Source organism: Sabethes cyaneus, chromosome 1 (assembly GCF_943734655.1).
Source record: "Sabethes cyaneus chromosome 1, idSabCyanKW18_F2, whole genome shotgun sequence".
NCBI classification, from domain to species: domain Eukaryota; kingdom Metazoa; phylum Arthropoda; class Insecta; order Diptera; family Culicidae; genus Sabethes; species Sabethes cyaneus.
In genome coordinates, this window is record NC_071353.1 from 149344081 (window position 1) to 149361857 (window position 17777).

At 40.3% G+C, this 17777-nt stretch overlaps 1 protein-coding gene across 4 annotated transcripts in view; it reads left to right on the forward strand.

Moving 5' to 3' along the window:
* LOC128737410 (histone deacetylase 4) overlaps nucleotides 1-6841 on the forward strand; it is a 173130-nt gene extending 166289 nt beyond the window's left edge. For all 4 annotated transcript variants that reach the window (XM_053832065.1, XM_053832042.1, XM_053832050.1 and 1 more), the window contains one exon: nucleotides 1320-6841. In XM_053832065.1, coding sequence (XP_053688040.1) covers nucleotides 1320-1380 — 61 coding nt within the window. In that variant the 3' untranslated portion in view covers nucleotides 1381-6841. The remainder of the gene's footprint in view (nucleotides 1-1319) is intronic.
* The last annotated feature ends 10936 nt before the right edge of the window (nucleotides 6842-17777 follow it).

Sequence of the window (17777 nt, forward strand, 5' to 3'; positions counted from 1 at the left end):
GCCATCTTTTCATCGCATTTTCGTCATCTTAGTTTTTTGTCGCTTTTTTCATCGTCTTCTGGTCTATTTATCATTACTTTTTCGTCATATTTTGCTCGTCCTTTCTAAGTCTGTTTGTCGCCTCATTGTTTTTGATAATTTTTTTTGGGCATATTTTGTCGTTGGTGGTTTTTGCCGTTTTTGTCTTCTTTTTTATCGTCCTTCTGTCGTATATTCGTCGTATATTTTAAACGTATTTGTCGTTCTTTCGCTGTTTCGGGGTCTTCGTCGCCTTTGCATCGTATTTTCATTATATTTCCGTCCCATATCTCTTGTCTTTGGTCAACTTTTCATCGTATTTTCGCCATCTTTTCAGCGCTTTTTCACCACCTTTTCAGCGCTTTTTCGCCATCTTTCCTATTGACAGTATGGCAGTAAGCCTTCCTTTATTAATTCGCGCATTAGAATAAAACTTCTTTAGTATTCTGTTCGTTTCTTTCTCTTAGAAGAACTCTATAAGAAACTTGTGTAGCGGCTCCTAAAGTATAAAGTTATGCCTTTTGAGGTATTATTGTGTAGCCTGTAGCTGCATGAAGCCTACTCGGAATTTTTGTAACTGAACGAAAATTGGTGAATCGAGTAGATCTATTTCACCAATTCCGTTTTGAATTCCGCTGAACCAAATTTGGTATAATTCTGGTCTAAATATAGGCCTCCACAGACCAGAAGATGCGCTGTTGGTAGACAAATTGCACTACATTCGCTGTCCTAGGTCATGCCTGCTTCTAGCGCACGCTTCTAATTTTATTCATTTTACTACACCGCCCCCCTTTTGGAAGAATAGTGTAATCACTGCAGTCAAACCTAATTTTTTTTTTGCGAATGCATTCAATCATCTTCATATTTCACAAGCTTAATGATCAAAAGCAAATTGATTTTTTTGTGTAAACAATTGTTGCACTCACCGCACTCAGGTCGTTGCGGCCAAGTCTCGCCTTTCCAACGTCTGAAGGTTCTTCATTTATCGAATCGTTGCTGTCTGAATTTAAAGTTTTCTCCAATTTCATTTTCGAAGTTTGTTTTTTCGACATTGTAAAACTTCCGGAGCCAGTAGTGCTGTTAATGTTCCCATTTATTTAAGATATTTCCTTGATTTAGCTCTCACGAATAGTGAATAATTGGAGATTCTTCATAGGGATTTTGGGTCCCCTGCTTTGATTATCATTTCCAGTAAGATCAGGATTGGCTTCTGCAAAAATCCGTCACTGACGGTAGAGTGTGCTTCCACTGAATAATATCGGACTGAAAAGTTTTTGATGTTGGTTTTTTTTCCTTTGTAGAACGTCAGACATCTCCCGGGAGGACTCGGAAGAGCCGATGGATCAGGACGAATCGAAGTAAACTGACTGACTGGCCTGCCAGCCGAAAGCGAGTTTTTTTTTGTGGCAGTTCGTTCTCCAGGTCCCGCCGCGCAGCAGCAGGAGCAGTGGTGGTGTGCAGCGTGCAGGTGTCGCCGCTACCGACCGTAACCGCCGAGTACAAAAGTACCAAGAGATAAGTACCGTTTTGTTTCGCCGCACGCACGGCACGCATTATGTGTGCATTATTAGTTTCGATCGTCGGTCGAACGAAAGGCCACAGTCAGCGCGGAAGATCTGGGATAGAACGAACGAACAATTTTTGTTTTCTATCGACGACATAAAATAACAACACACACATACAGTCAGACATACAAAATGAAAAAAATACCTAAATGTAACAATGTTTGGATGTGAAAACTGAAACTAGGAAATGTTACCTCGTTCGTTGTGTGAGGGGGGGGCAATGAGCAAATTGCGTGTTTTAAAGCAGAAACAAAAAACAAGGCTAGATACACAACAAATTTACACGGAGAAAAAGAGCGGTGACCGTAGGAGATAGAGCAGATTATGAACGTTATTTATAAAGAACTGAGTTATTTTCTAGCATATTTTTGGTAGAATATGAATCCGGTAGTTTCGCGCCCCCAGTTTGGAGGAACGTGGGCGAGAACCATTTGTAACGTTAAAACAGAGACGAAAAAAAAAATGAAAAAAACACTATTATTCAGGGAAATATTTGCGTGGTTTATAGAGGGAGATGTTCTCCGAACGAATCGTCCGGAACGGACGCCATCGGTTCGGAGTTTATTTTGTCGTTTAGGAACTTTCTATCAATGGAGAAGATTTAGAAGAAGAAAACAATCCTCTTAGTACGGGTCGCGAATGGCGCGAATGGATGCGTTTGGCAAACAGTTTCCAACAAGCAGTTTCGTTTCGCGTTGCCCTTCGCGAAGCGGTATGCTTTGGTGAAAGTATATAAATTCGCGGGACAGGATAGGATCAGGTAGTTTAGAAGAATTTTAAATTGTTGTTAGGGGAAGTAAAAAGTTTTTTTGCTCGACGAAGGCAAGCTGAAACCGCAGGTTGGAACTGTCGGTGAGTATGTTTTGAACCAGTGGAAAAGTTCGGCTTTAATTTTGTTTTTCCTAACTTACTCGTTGTTAGCTGTGTCGCACTGTGAACGAATACTAAGAGGAAGACAAATATTTTGCTGTTTGCTAAACTTGTGAATGTGAAGGCAACCTCGATGGAAATGTTTGTTCTAAAACCATTATTCAACAATTGAATATTACAACAAAAAAGAAGAAAAAAGTAGTTGAACAAAAAAAAAATTAGAATTCTTATTAACAAGAGATAAAAAAAGTACGTTTGTTTTACAAAATGCAAATAAAACGGTAATTACAAAGTAATTTTTATAGAAAGCTAACTAGTTGATAGTTGTTGCCTCAGAAAGTCAAACTAACTTTGGGGTAAAATGATTTTCCTATACATTTCTGACAGTTAAAATCGCGTATTTTTATCACTCTTTTTTTCAAGAAATATTTTGAATTAAAACCAATTCTTCCATAGTCATTTTTCTCCCAGAGCCGTTGGAGCTCTTACGAAATAGCAAAAAAAACCCTAGAAATCCTCTTACAGAGTCTCAGAAGATTTTGCTCAACCCATCCACTGTATGCTTCGCCCTGAGCCACCATAATTATGCTTCAAAGTAAAACGACAAAAGAATAGTGCTGCTAACCAGTAGTATGTCAGTCCACACGAGAAACAAAAAAAAACGTTATAACTGCTGCCATCAAACAATAATCTAATACCTAACAAAGGAACCTAAACCCGCGCTGAAACAAACAAACATTAAAAAACAACCTATTGAGTGTCACAGAGAACGTGTGTTTTTAGCTACCGTACTAAATAAGCAACTGAATGTGCAAGAGTAAAACATAAAAAAAATATGGCAAAACCTAAATTTCAACAGAGAAAAAATATTTATAGTGAATATTAAAAGAAAAAAAAACAAAAGAACATCCGAACAAGCGAATAAGAAACTATTTTTAACAGTTTATCTTTAAATAAATGTTGAGTGACCTTAATGTATACCAACGAAACAAAACAAACAAAAAAAACAAAACAAAGAAATTAAAGCAGATTATAAGAAACAACAGAATTTATAAGCTTTCAAACAAAACAACGGCGGAGAAGAAAAAGAAGGAGAACGAGAGATACAACCAACCAACCAACCAACACACAGACACACACAATGTTAGAACATTTGAACGTTTAGAAATATTTGAACAGATTTTTGCCTATACTGTTATCGCAAAGCACACACACACACTCACACACTTACAGACACATTTGAAATACAAACACAATTAAGCCTGTCATAGGGGGAGGCCCCTATTATGGGGGTCGAGTCGAGCCAGGTGATTCGGTCGACTCGACCCACGTAATAGGACTGACCATTGAAGGCACGCGGGTTTGTCCGTATCTATTTTTGCCCGGTGGAAAGGTACCATTGAACCGTTCAAAGTTTATCCTTAAATCGTGTTGTTATTTTTGTGAGTCCGATTGTACTAAAAAAAAGCTATCACTCAACCCGAACCCGCTGGATTCTACTAGAGAGCTAGTTTTTTTTGCGGGCGTTTATCAACAAAGTGTACTAAACAGAACACGCAAGCGCTTTGTGAGCGTGTGTGTAACTACCGTAGATGAAAGATGCGGCAGACACAGACAGACAGAGCAGAGAGCAGAGTATATTCTTAAATATTTTGTACTAAAAACTTCGGCTTGCCGAAAAAAAGAGCAGAACAGCAAAACAACACAACCAATAGTTTGTAGTGAAGATTTGTCAAGTGCTGGACACTTTTTTTGTCTTTTTGTTGAAATTACACAGAACACACACACACACTCACACTCATTCACACATAACTAATAATATAGATGATGATGATGATGATAAAGATGCTGATGATTGTGCAGTGAATTAACCGAAACTCGCAGCCAGCAGCCAGTGGGCGGCTGCGAGATGTGATATTGTTTTCTTAACAAAAAAAAACTTTTAATAACGAAGAAAATTTGCATTTCTACTTTCCCTGCATCCCAAACAACAACTACAACAACAACATTTCATGCTTCCCGTTTGTTTTTTATCATCCCACTTCTCTCACATTATTATCCCACTGAATCGAAAAAATTATCGTCGAAACACTTCGAAGTCACACGAACACACTAACACAGCGGAAACAACAGAACAAAAAAAAACAACAACAAACAACCAACAGTTGTTTGTTGAAAGAAACATTTGATGAAACGAATGAATACGCTTTTGTTGTATCACTAAGTAACAAACAAAACAAAACAAAACAAATGTAGTAGGAGAATTAAAAGTAAAAAAGAAAACCTCAAACAAAACAAACCAACTCATATTTAGCAAAACAGAAAACCGAAAGAAAAAAAAACGAAAACAAAAACAAATGAAAGGAAAGCGAAGAAAATACACTTTTGGAAACTAGTAGACGTTAAGGAATTTAAGAGAAAAAAACACGTAAGCCAGAATTAAAAATCAAACATTCCTCTTTTAAAGAAAGTAATTTATATGTATAGAAAAACCGCAAAGGAAGAGAAAAGCAGGAGAAGAAGAAGAAAAAAGCTATTGGAGAGAATGCACACACTTTACGAATGTTTATTTTTAGTTAACTCACTGTCTAAGTTTAAGCAATGTTACAAACAAACAAAAGAAAGAAGAAAAAAGAGAAAAAACTACGACAATAAGTTGTGTAAATAGTTGAAAACCCTGTGGGCTTTCGCCGGTAGGGTGGTTCGATCGATCGCGAATGTCGCGTTCCCCCAGCCCCGTTCCCATCCCCGTTCGGCTCTCGCCACTCGGCTCAGCGTGACGTGCAAACGAGTCCCCGACCGCCGCGGAAACTACCGTTGAATAAGCCAGTTCTTTTTATTTTTTGCATCCATCTGTCATCACGGTCGCCATGTCGGTCACGCGGTCGCCATGTTGCAAGTGCCGAGAGGAATTATCGTATTGAGGAGAGAGAGGAGCGAGCTCTCCAAAAGCTAACAAACCAAAGCCAAATTTCCGTGCGCTGTGGTGGCTCGTTTGAATGTCGCCTGAACCGAAAGAAAAACCTCCTGGTCGCGGAGACGGGGGTTCGTCGAGCACGTTTGAAATATTTGCCATATATTAGTTACACGGAGCACCACCCTACCGTGTTGGCTTCCCTATTTCCTTATGTTAGACTAACGGTACTCCTTTCATTACTATTATTATTATTATTATTATATTATTATTATTACCATTATTATTATTATTTAGCTATATAGAGAGCGTTCAATTTTATTCAACTGTTGCTGTTTATATTTTTTGTACTAAAACGATTGAAACAGAGTTTATTTTGTTTCCGAAACAAAACACTCCTCCATAGAAGAAGCAAAAAAAAAATCATCAAAACAACACCCTACACACAGATACAGAAGAGGAAAAACGAAACACTCCTAGAGTGACGACATCAGAAGTCGGGACAGACGCGAAACGATTAGCTAGTAAAATTTATACCGGCGAGGGTGCGCTTGACCCCGCGCTCTCCCGTGTGAACGAGTGCAAAACAAAACAAAACAAAAGAACAGAGAAATAAGTAGGAAGCGATACGAGTAAAGTAGATCGATCTATTTAAGACAAACAGAGAGAGAGAAAAAAAAACTATGTGCAACTATAGTTAGGATATAGGCTGAAAGCTATTTGTTTATGGTCGTCGTCGTCATAGTCGGAACTAAGAAAGTATAGGAATGTGATGGTATATTTTTTTTGGCTCGCAAAATTTTGTACCACAACGCAAAGCCAGATCAGATCAGATCAGATCGGAACGGTCTTCTCATTTTACACACAAACATACACTCGAACACATCAAAACCCAATTCTCTCTTATTATTCGCGATCATCATCCTAAGTAGAGTTCAACAACATGCCCGTATTAAAATACGTACTAAATCTAAGAAGAAGAAAAAAAAGTCACGTGGAAACAACCGCCCAATCTTGCTGTACTAATGACCTGTTCTAATAAACAAAAACAAAACAAAAAAAAAACTGTACTAAAAACGATTAGGAAGCACAACAACCGCAACCAAAATGTGTGGTAAAATAACGAGAGAAAGAGAGACAGAATCAGACAGACAAACAATCAGATTTCAATCTCGTAGCAAACAAAAAACCAATCAAATGAAACGGAAACAGAGGATGCGTTGAATGGTTTGAAACACAATAGAAAGAAAGAGCCGAAGCAAGCAAGGAATAGAATTCCTTGACAAAAAAAACAACAACAAATGGCGAAAGAACAAATCGAGCGTCGAGAAGAGTAGGAGTATGAAAAAAAAACCTGTTGTAGAAATCAGTAAGGAGACAACCAACCAACCAACAAACAAACAAACAAACAAACATACATTGATGATGATCGTTTTGTGTTACACGGAAATTAAATAAATATGCGAGAAAGCAAAAGGAAAAAGGAAACAAACACATTTCACACACGACACCGAAAGAAAGCCACTATCCGCTTCCAACATAATCCCCGTTATGTTCTTTCTGATCATAATGGGCTAACATAAACTAAACGGGCAATAAGCGGCTGACTGACTCAGTGATGGTGTGGAGACAATTCCATGTCAACCGTTCAAGGGACGTAATTCTTCAAACGGTTACGTTTCTCGAACGCGCATGATTAGAGATCAGAGAAAATTGTGGCGTTTCTAGAACGCGGACACTATAGGAAAAGCAACCTATTGTGGACCATGGGGACCGAAATAGGTTGGTTACCCTACACGCTAACCACCTTCTAAATGCCGGAAAAGGTCGAAAAAAAAGTCCCAAATTATGCTTCTTTTTTGGCCTTTTCCGACCTTATTAAGGGGTTTGGAGCGATTCTGAGCTTCATTTGGGATCACTTTCCTTGCGGGCCATTTCCGGCCTTATTGACCCCTTTAAGGTCTACATCATTTTTAGCACAGCAAAATTCACTAAAATGGCCGTGTCTTTTTTATCTTTCAATATTTTTTCACCAAATTTGGGAATTTTGCCGAAAATAATTTCTATTTTCATCACTACCTATAAAAAAGGATTTCTGTCTGTCTGTCTGCCTGTCTGTCCGTATGTTCCTTATAGAATCGAAAACTACTGAACCAATCGGCGTGAATGTGGAGGTTTTTGGGGTCAGGAAAGGTTTTAGTGATGGTTAGAGACCTCTCCCCCCACTAAGAGGGGGGGGGGGGCTCCCATACAAATGAAACACAAATTTCTGCATAACTCGATAACTAATCAAGCAAATGGAACGAATTTTGGCATGTGATGGTTTTCGAGGGCAAGAAAATTTTATATGGTGAATTAGGACCCCTCCCCACTTTAAGAGAGGGGGCTCCTGTACAAATGAAATACAGCAAAGTTTCGTTAATTGGTGGTTCGTTAATTGGGCGGTTCGTTAATTGGGCGTTCGCTAATTGGGCTATGTGACAACTTGAATGTCAAAATTGTATGGAATTTTCGAGTTTAGAATTTTCTAACAACTGTCAGTCGGCCCAATTAGCGAATCAGCTGGAGTGCAGTCGTGGCCCAATTAACGAATTCAGGCTGTACAAATTTCCTCATAACTCGCGAACTAGTCAAGCAAATGGAACCAAATTTGGCATGTAGGAGTTTTTGGAGGCAAGAATTTTTTCTGTGATGAATTGGGACCCCTCCCCACTTTAGGAGGGGGGCTCCGGGCTCCTATACAAACGAAATACAAATTTCCTCATAACTCGAGAACTAATCAAGCAAATAAAACCAAATTTGGCACGTAGGTGTTTTTGGAGGCAAGAATTTTTTCTATGATGAATTGGGACCCCTCCCCACTTTAGGAGGGGGGGCTCCTATACAAACGAAATACAAATTTTCTCATAACTCAAGAACTAAACAAGCAAATGGAACCAAATTTGACATGTAAGTGGTTTTGGAGGCAAGTTTTTTTCTATGGTGAATTGAGACCCCTCCCCTCTTTTAAGAGGGGGGGCTCCCATACAAATGAAATTCAAATTTCCTTATAACTTGAGAACTAATCAAGCAAATGGAACCAAATTTGGCATGTGGGTGATTTTGGAGTCTTGAATTTATTTTATGATAGTTAGAGACCTCTCACCCCTGTGGTAGAGGGATATTGACTCTCATACAAGTAAAACAGAATTTTTTGCGAAACTCAAAAACTAATCGAACTCGAGAAATTCGAGACTCATCCATAAAACATTAGTCAATAACAAGACCACAAAAACTATCCTATCGATAGTAACACTAGATCATTCAGGACGAGACGGCCGCGAGTGTTGCCGGTGACCCGCCCACTTTGGGAAGGCGGCAACTCCCCGCAGAAATCACTACTGTCTAGGTTTATTTGTTTTCGTAGGTCTACCTGGGTTTCCTGGAACGAGCGACAGCGAGTAAGAAGAGGATCGCGAAATGGTACTTTCCACAAAAAGTTTTCCGTGAAATGGTACATTCCGCTTAAGGTTTTTCGCAAAATGATATTCGACGAAATGTTGTACAATCATGGTGAATATTACTATCCGCTTTCTGGCTATGCAATGAGGGGACAGGGGAGTTGTTTTCTACTTTACTGTGAGGAAAAATTGCGAATTTGTATATTAAACTACCCATTCCTGGTAACTAATAAGCATTAAGATAAGCAGCAAATCAGCATATCTGGTATTTTATACTGCACGTTGTTGTATATTAGCTTTTTGACTGCATAGGTGTTGTAAATTGGCATCCAAAATTGTATTCAAATTCTTCGTCTCGGTAATTAGCTGTAAGTTAACATTGTTTGTACTATCAGAAGGTTATCAATAAATGTACCGATCTGATCCCTCGGGTGTCTATCCGTAAACTGCCGATTCTCTGCTCGGCTGTCAAACGCTCTTTCTCTCGATAACCATCACATAAGAGATACGCTGCACCTAATCCAATGTATTGTATCTAACGGTGCAAGGTGTGTTATATCTCGCAGATGACTCCAGTACATCCCTCCCCAAATTAAGAACTGTACTCAGTCTTCGATAACATTCGATACTATATACTTGAAGGGCATTCTCCATAGTATTGTTATTGCACAAAGAAAGTAATTATTGATTCAGTTCGCAATCTTTATATTTTCCCGGAGCGCTCCGCCGTCTTCGGGGCGATTTACGTTTCCTGCAGAAACTCCTTGAACATGAGCGAACTCTGGCTCTAAATCTGTCCCCTTTCGATCCTCGGCCATGTCAGCGCTGGGGAGCCAGCAGTGATTCGCCAGTTGCTTTAAAGTCGAACATCTGTACCACGTAGCATGTTCGGAACAAACCTTTTGGCGTGCGTTCCATTCCATGCATACTCCCTCCTAGTTTCCATTGAGTTGGCAGCAATCCAACTCGCCTGCATACTGGCAACTTCCAACTCTTTCCCTTGAAAGTTTGGTTGTGTTGATCCCAGCTCTAAGCTTCGCATTAATACCGTGTCGCCAACATAAAAGTTACCATCTTTTGCATTTCTTGCACTTGCGTGCAGCTTTTTTCGCTCCTTGCCTAAGGAGTTACCTCTACAGCCTCTTCATGAAACATTCGGTGTATAGTACGGACAGTACGGTGCTGTCAGGTTAAAATGGATACTGTAGGAATCAGAACTTCCTGAGCTCCATGGTGTGGAAATGCTACCATTACCATTAAACATGTAGGATGTTTCATTGGTTTGAGCATGGTATATCGGGTTGCACAGTAAACCACAACTAACATCGAGTAGTCGATAGGTAAACCTTCAATAAAATACACTGCCAGTGTTGATAATACTCGCGTCACAGGGTATGGTGGATCAGGTTTTGACATTAATTCCATATTCTTTACATTTTTAGGACCTTCTCGATTGAGTCGTCTAACCAGAAAACCACAATCTCGATCTTTATGTGTCTTGTAACAGCCACCCCTTGGTGACAAATGTGCTATATGTGTGACTCTCAGTTGCGAAGCTAGACGACTCGATCGCCTCTTAGAATTATTTACTTGTATTGGGAAAGCCGCTCTTTAATCATCATCCTGTACTAACCCGGAACATTAGTTCAATCACACGATGACACCGCCTCACGAATCGCCTTCAAATGAACAGTGTCGAAAACCAGTCCGCGTCTTCACGGTGTATGGCGTGTCTCAAAATGAAAACTCTGGAGATGCAGCATTCACCTTTCTAATCGACCGAAGTGCCCCGATCACACTCGCTCGAATAAGTAGACAAGAGATTTACAGCCCAACAAACATTTATGCTGTATAATTGCTTATTAAGCGCTTGATTCCTTAACATTGGCTATATAACGGTTGAATAATCTACAGTTCAAATAAAATGTTTGTTGGGAGTCTTTGATGGATGATTCGACAATTTCGATTTTCGACCATCTTTCTCGGTTTACGCACATTTCCCTCCTCGCTTTGTCTATAGACAAGAGTACCAGTTCATTCGCAGCTCTTAGATAAACGCAAAAACCCGAGCCCTGAATCACCCCTTCGAACAGACACCAGTCGTGGACACCCAACCGGTCGCGTCCCTGACCATCTCTATGACCTTCCGAGCAAACCCCCTTTATATCTGCCATTCCACGTCTACGAGACGAAAAGATCAATATACAAAGCAAAGCCTAGGTGCTACATTCCGTTATCGAAACTTGACCTTCTGTTTTTATACGACAGACTTCGCAGCCAGCTGTTAGAGTGCAGTGCCAGTTGCTGCGATCCTATTGACTCTATCTAATAGATCAATGTACATCCCTAGTTAAACTTCCGATTCCGTTGGAAATGAAGCAGACGTATCCGGCTCAGGACCCGAAATCGCCCTGATTCCACAATCAATCCGATCTACCCCAGCATCATTCTAGTCAACAAACTTGTTCTCGTAACCGGTTATCAAAATCGTCAAACAGTTCATTCTTGTTTGGTCCAATGCTGTTCAAGTGTCCTTCGCTTGTCCGTTTTTGGGGCATAACAATTATTAACCTAAAAGGTGAATAAAGCGTACTCGTCCACTCAGTGGCTCCCGCTTCAATCTTTACTCAGACAAACAGACGAGACACTCGCGATAATTCCATCGTCCAATCAAAAACCACTCATTTTTCAAAAAAGCATGTTTCGCAACATGGCCACACCGCGGCGCGCGAGTGTTGCTTTGAGTTTTCAGTATAAAACCATTCAAATGTACAAAACCCTGCAAATGCAAGCTACTCCGCAACATGCATAACAGAGGGTGCTGGTGTGCAAGCAAAATGTGCAGGACGATGGTTTTTTAAAGGATTTTCTTCTAAGTGTCATGTCAGTTCGTCAGTGCTAGTAGTGAACCTACTTCTCATACTGATCTTGCAAATCGATACGTCCTAAAACCAATCTCCACTCCACCATTCCGGGAGGATCTTCCACCATCCTCCTTTTCTGCGTTCCAGCTGAAACTCAAACAATATTCCTAAACGCGTCTCCACTTAATCCAACCATCGGGCGCCATGACCTGGTCCGAAAGGTCAACTACCGACGTTCGCAAAATGGTATAAATAAATCTCTTTATTTTCCACATGTCGTTCTACAACCACACGGTAGTTTATCTGTATGCGCTTCTCACAAATGCAGTGCTACGCAAACATCAACCATCCTCCAATGTCTTTCTACATTGACATGAAGCAACCCTACGGTGGCTTATCCGTAGCACATACGCATCGGTAATTCGGTATGTGCTCCTCCAATATCTACATTGACATGAACCCTACGATAGCTTATCCGTATGTGCTTCCCACAAAGATCAGTCATGTGGTCACCACATGCCTTACCCGTATGTGCTACTCACATAAACCGGCCATGTGCTCCCCACATGCCTTATCAGTATGTGCTACCCACATACACCGGCCATGTGCTACCCACATGCCTTATCTGTATGTGCTACCCACATACAACGGCCATGTGCTACCCACATGCCTTACCTGTATGTGCTACCCACATACACTGGCCATGTGCTACCCACATGCCTTACATGTATGTGCTACCCACATACACCGGCCATGTGCTACCCACATGCCTTACCTGTATGTGCTACCCACATACACCTCACATGACTAAACGTATTACTCACATAAACTATTTCATTATCAGTTCTTGCACCATCTAATTTAGGTATATGCTGCCCATATATCACACCACTCAAAAATTAGACACTCCACAGGATTACCTCATTTACATCCGGACAATCCATACACCTCAACACCACACGGGAAAAATCTAGTACCGTTTTTATTTTTGGCAAGGTCCAACCTAGGTTTGCACTAGTTCCAAACAAGCGGCTGTCAAAACGTTTGTTTCTTTTTCCACTCCTGCTGAACTTAGTTTCGCTCTGGGAATCTGGGATGCACTTGCACTCGACGATGTTTGTTCACTCTTCCGAAAATGCCTGTTCATTCGGTGGTTGGACTGGCACCAACCCACCTCAAAAAAAACAAAAACACTACAAGTGCACTCCATCTCCAACAGGCAAGCAGGCCGCAGCCGAAACGCCTGAACAAATACTTGTCGAAAGAACAAAAAAAATATCAACATCAACTTCAACTGAAGCTGAAATCAAACACGAAGTGCGTCGCAGCAGACCACTTCGAACAGAAACCAAGCTTTCCTATACGAAAACAAAAGCTCGTACTGATCCGTACCAGTAATTCACATTCCATGTTGAATTACTTGACCTGTTTTCACTGAACTTACCCATTTTTATTCTCGTCGCCATTTGTACCGATCTGATCCCTCGGGTGTCTATCCGTAAACTGCCGATTCTCTGCTCGGCTGTCAAACGCTCTTTCTCTCGATAACCATCACATAAGAGATACGCTGCACCTAATCCAATGTATTGTATCTAACGGTGCAAGGTGTGTTATATCTCGCAGATGACTCCAGTACAATAAAGTAGCTGTATATTTTGCCAAAATAGCATTTAAGTAGCATTGCCAAATGTTTATAATTGGTTTGAAATCTGTTGATTTTTGTAAACATATCATTAACTGTGGACATACCAGTTACTTTGCTGCATTTATGAGCCATGTTGCGTGCCATCCGGATCCGGGGAGACACTATAAATGGTTCCCATAAAGGGACATTTCAGCATCAATAAAGTATGTCGTGTCGCATGTCAAAAACCATCAGTATTCGATAAAATAGCGATTGGCGATCATCTCATGTCTCTCAGAGGCCCTATGGCAGATTCCAGGTTCCGGACAAATTCCTCCGAAATCCGTTCCGTGCTTGGATCAGAAAAGAAATCATCTCCGGGCCCGGAACCGGCCACACGGCATCTGAGAGACTTGAGATTAGGGATGCTTTACCGGTTTTACCGGTATTACCGGGCTATTTTCCAATACCGAATTACCGGTTTTTCCACGATCGAAAACCGGTATTTTCGGTATTTTTGTATGATCAAATAACAACTCAAGAAACTTGAATCACTAGTAAAACTTTTAAACTATAGGGCGAACTAAATTTCATGATGCAAGGTTCTACAAATAATAACTCAATTATGTAACTCTTCCAAAGGGCCCCGAAAAACCCCACCGCTGTCAGCATAGTGCCGGCGTGCATTGCGCTTTTTAAGCAATCATCTCCAGTCAACCCGGTCCACTCCATGAGCCACTCATCGCCAATTTCCGAGACATCTCAGAAGGCACAAGTCGCTTTTGATCTGGTCGATCCATCTTGCACGTTGATCCCATTGGGTGCCGGAGGGCTTGTTGAGAACCGCTTTTGTCGCACTGTCATTCGGCATCCTTACAGTATGTCCAACCCACCGTAGCCTAATGACTTTAGCCAGCTTACGATAGCAATCTCTCCAAGAAGTGTATACAGCTCGTGATTCATAAAACGTTTCCGCCACTCTCCGCTTTCATTTTGTACTCCGCCATATATTATCCACAGCATCTTCAGGTCAAACACGACAAGGGCGCATATTCCCATCGTGAGCGACATCACAGCTTCAACTCCGTAAAGAACTATCGGTTAAATAAGGGTCTTGTACATTGTCAGCTTAGAACGGCGGCGAATGCTTCTTGATCGTAGCATTTTGCGAAGGGCAAAGTAGGTCCGATTTCATGCTTGAATGCGCCAATTAATTAAGAATATTGCGCAATACAAGAAATGTGCGATATGCAGTGAAGCTGTTCAGAAAATCTTCAGTGAAAATTAAGGTATTACTCTAGAGAAATGTCAGAACACACCACGGAAGAAGAATTTGTTCGGATGCTAGTACGAACTGGAATAACAATTTGCTTAGTCCGAATAGCCTGTTGGCAGGGCTAAGCCAATTATACAGGCTTTAATCATCGCTTCAAACGTCTCTGTCCGATCTAAAAAACAAGCATACGCTTTAATTAAGTGATGACTGGACTTTCAGTATTAATTTATCATAAGTGTCAGTGTCAAAGCCGCTTATTGAAAGTTCTTGAAGGGTTTCCTCACGCCACATATCAAATCTACCGCTGGGAAATTACACTTCCTTTATCTGTGGACACCAAATTATCTCCGGAAGCTTTTTGTTTAAAATTTAAGATAACACAATTCTCTTCGCGTTCTTAAATATTATTTTTTTAATGAACTAATCAATTAGTTATGTCAAAAGAAATTGAATACCATTGATTATAGAGAGATTTTCTTCAAATCATATAATTTGTAAATGTTGTTTTTAAGTATTAACTTTTACCGGTTTTACCGGTATTGCATTTATCAATACCGAAAAACCGGTTTTCAAAATACCCCCCAGTATTGGCATCTCTACTTGAGATGATCACCAATCGCTATTTTGTCGAATGCTGATGTTTTTTGATATGCGACACGACATGCTTTACTGATGCTGAAATGTCCCTTAATGGGAACCATGGCAACTTTATTTAAAAAAGCCTTGTCACGGTCCCCAAAGGAACTCCGGAATAACTCCGGGGCCATATGACATATGGCCATTATCTATAGATACCTATTATGAAAATAGAAAATATTTTCGGCCAAATTCCCAAATTTGGTGAAAAAATATTGAAAGATAAAAGTTATGTCCATTTTAGTAAATTTTGCGGTGCTAAAAATGATGTAGACCTTAGAGGGGTTAAGGGGTTTAGAGCGATTCTGAGCTTCATTTGGGATCACCTTTTTATGGGCCATTTCCAGCCTTATTAAGGGGTTTAGAGCGATTCTGAGCTTTACTTGGCATCACTTTTTTTGTGGGCCATTTCCGGCCTTATTAAGGGGTTTAGAGCGATTCTGAGCTTCATTTGGGATCAGGGACCGAAACGGTTACATTTTTTCTATACATTTGCCAGTATGCAGTGCCATGTCATAATCTCAGCCAACACCGTCGCTTCGTATTGTTTCTGTATCGAGAGAGCCTACCTCTTGATGTGTTGAAACTAGCTGGAATACGTACATGATAATAAGCAAACATTCATATTTCACTGTGACCAGTCGAAAAAAGTGTCACAGTATAGAAGTGACAGGCATTCGCCGCTTTTTGCTTACAGTTCTAGCACGAATAGTATGGACAAGCGATAGAGAATAAAGGCCCAAACAGAATGCAGCGTTAACGCATCCGTCAGCGTCAATTTGACAGTAAACCCATGGGAAAACTGTCAGAATAACGCTGACGGACGCGTTGACGCAGCATTCTGTTTGGCCCTTAAGGTGTAATTATTGATGCGTTTTTCACCTGAAAATTATGTAATGAAAATTGTTGAACTTTTGCACGGTTTTGTGGTTGATCACTACTTTAAAGGTCTTGTAGGAATAGATGCAGTAGAGTTCTTTTTCAAGTTTGGGAACGTTCTTCTTTGAACCCACATTATTTGGGGAAAAGCTGTAGGCATACGAAGGAAGCAGCACACGAGAATACCAAATACCACTACACCTTTTGTCATGCATGGTGCTAGAATGTTGAAGCGTGTCTCAGCCGCTCCGAAATGTGTGCAACACGACGAGCAAGCGATGTTGTCGTTATTCTGGTATTTCTTCTCGGTGCGTGTGTACTAGAAATCTGCCGCATGACTGGTCGCAAGAAATAATGTCAAATAGGGTATGTTGCTACATCGTCGTAATTGCCTATTCCCGTCCTATCCAACACAAATTATTAAAAATATCAGCATTTTTATGACACACAATGCAAAACTAGGTATTTCCTAATATTTTAGTTAGTTGTCTATCATACGCAATCAATCAAAGTGAGCTGAGATCTATTTAAATGCTTTTTATCATTAAAGAAGTCCTACCAGCCAAATTTCCTACGTTTTTTCGTGCGACGAAGAAGACAATGTCGACTAATCGTGCTAATTTCCGTCATTCATAAATGAAAATAACTCACGCAAGGCATTGTCGTTATTCTACAGCCAGAAAAACTTGCCTGACCTGCAGAAATTTTGTAAAATAACATTTGTCATGCCGTCCTACACAAATACATGCGCGTTAGCTTCGTAAACATTGTTGTGATTTTTAGTTCGGACGATGAAAAATTTTGTTGGACGGATTTTAAAACGGTACGACGAATTTTAACAATAAAGTCAGTTGCGTAATTTCAATATTATGCTTTAATAGTCGCTTTTCAGTGATTTCAAAGTTCACGGATCGGAAGGTAAGTGTGTTTTAGTCAAATCAGTACAAGAACTTTTGGAGTATTCACTAAATCCATCCAGCAAATGATGAAAATTAGAATGGCTTTCCTTATTACGACGGGAATTAGAAAAAGACCCTATCTTCAGATTTTGGTCACCAACCAGTACATTTTACGTCCCTGTTTGGAATCACTTTCTTTGCGGGCCATTTCCGCCCTTATTAGGGGTTTAGAGCGATTCTGAGCTTCATTTGGAATCATTTTCTTTCCGGGCCATTTCCAGCCTTATTAAGAGGTTTAGAGCGATTCTGAGCTTCATTTGGAATCACTTTCTTTGCGAGCCATTTCCCGCCTTTCTTAGGGGCTTAGAACGATTCTGAGCTTCATTTAAGATGATTCTCTTCTTTGGCCTTTCCGGCTTTATAAAGCATTGCACGCAGATGTCAGTGCACTTTTTTTTGTCCCAGGTTTGACAGTGTTGTGGGGTTTGTTTTGATTACTTATTCGCAAGACCCAGAAGCAAAAAACTGCAAAAATTACAAAAATATATGTTGTGCAGAGCTGATATCATTTTTCTGCTTCAGGAAAAGTCGGGCATTTCCGGTTTCCGCAAACAAGTGGTACGAATTACAAGTAATAAACCCACTAGCAATAAAATTAGGTTACAAAGGGAATCAAAACAAAACACACAAAAACGTCAAACCAGAGTTGAGGTTAGGCACCGTGCAAAGGTTTATTAAGGGGTTTGAAGCGATTCTAATGGCGTTTTTGTTTTTGCTCAGGTCCAATATAGG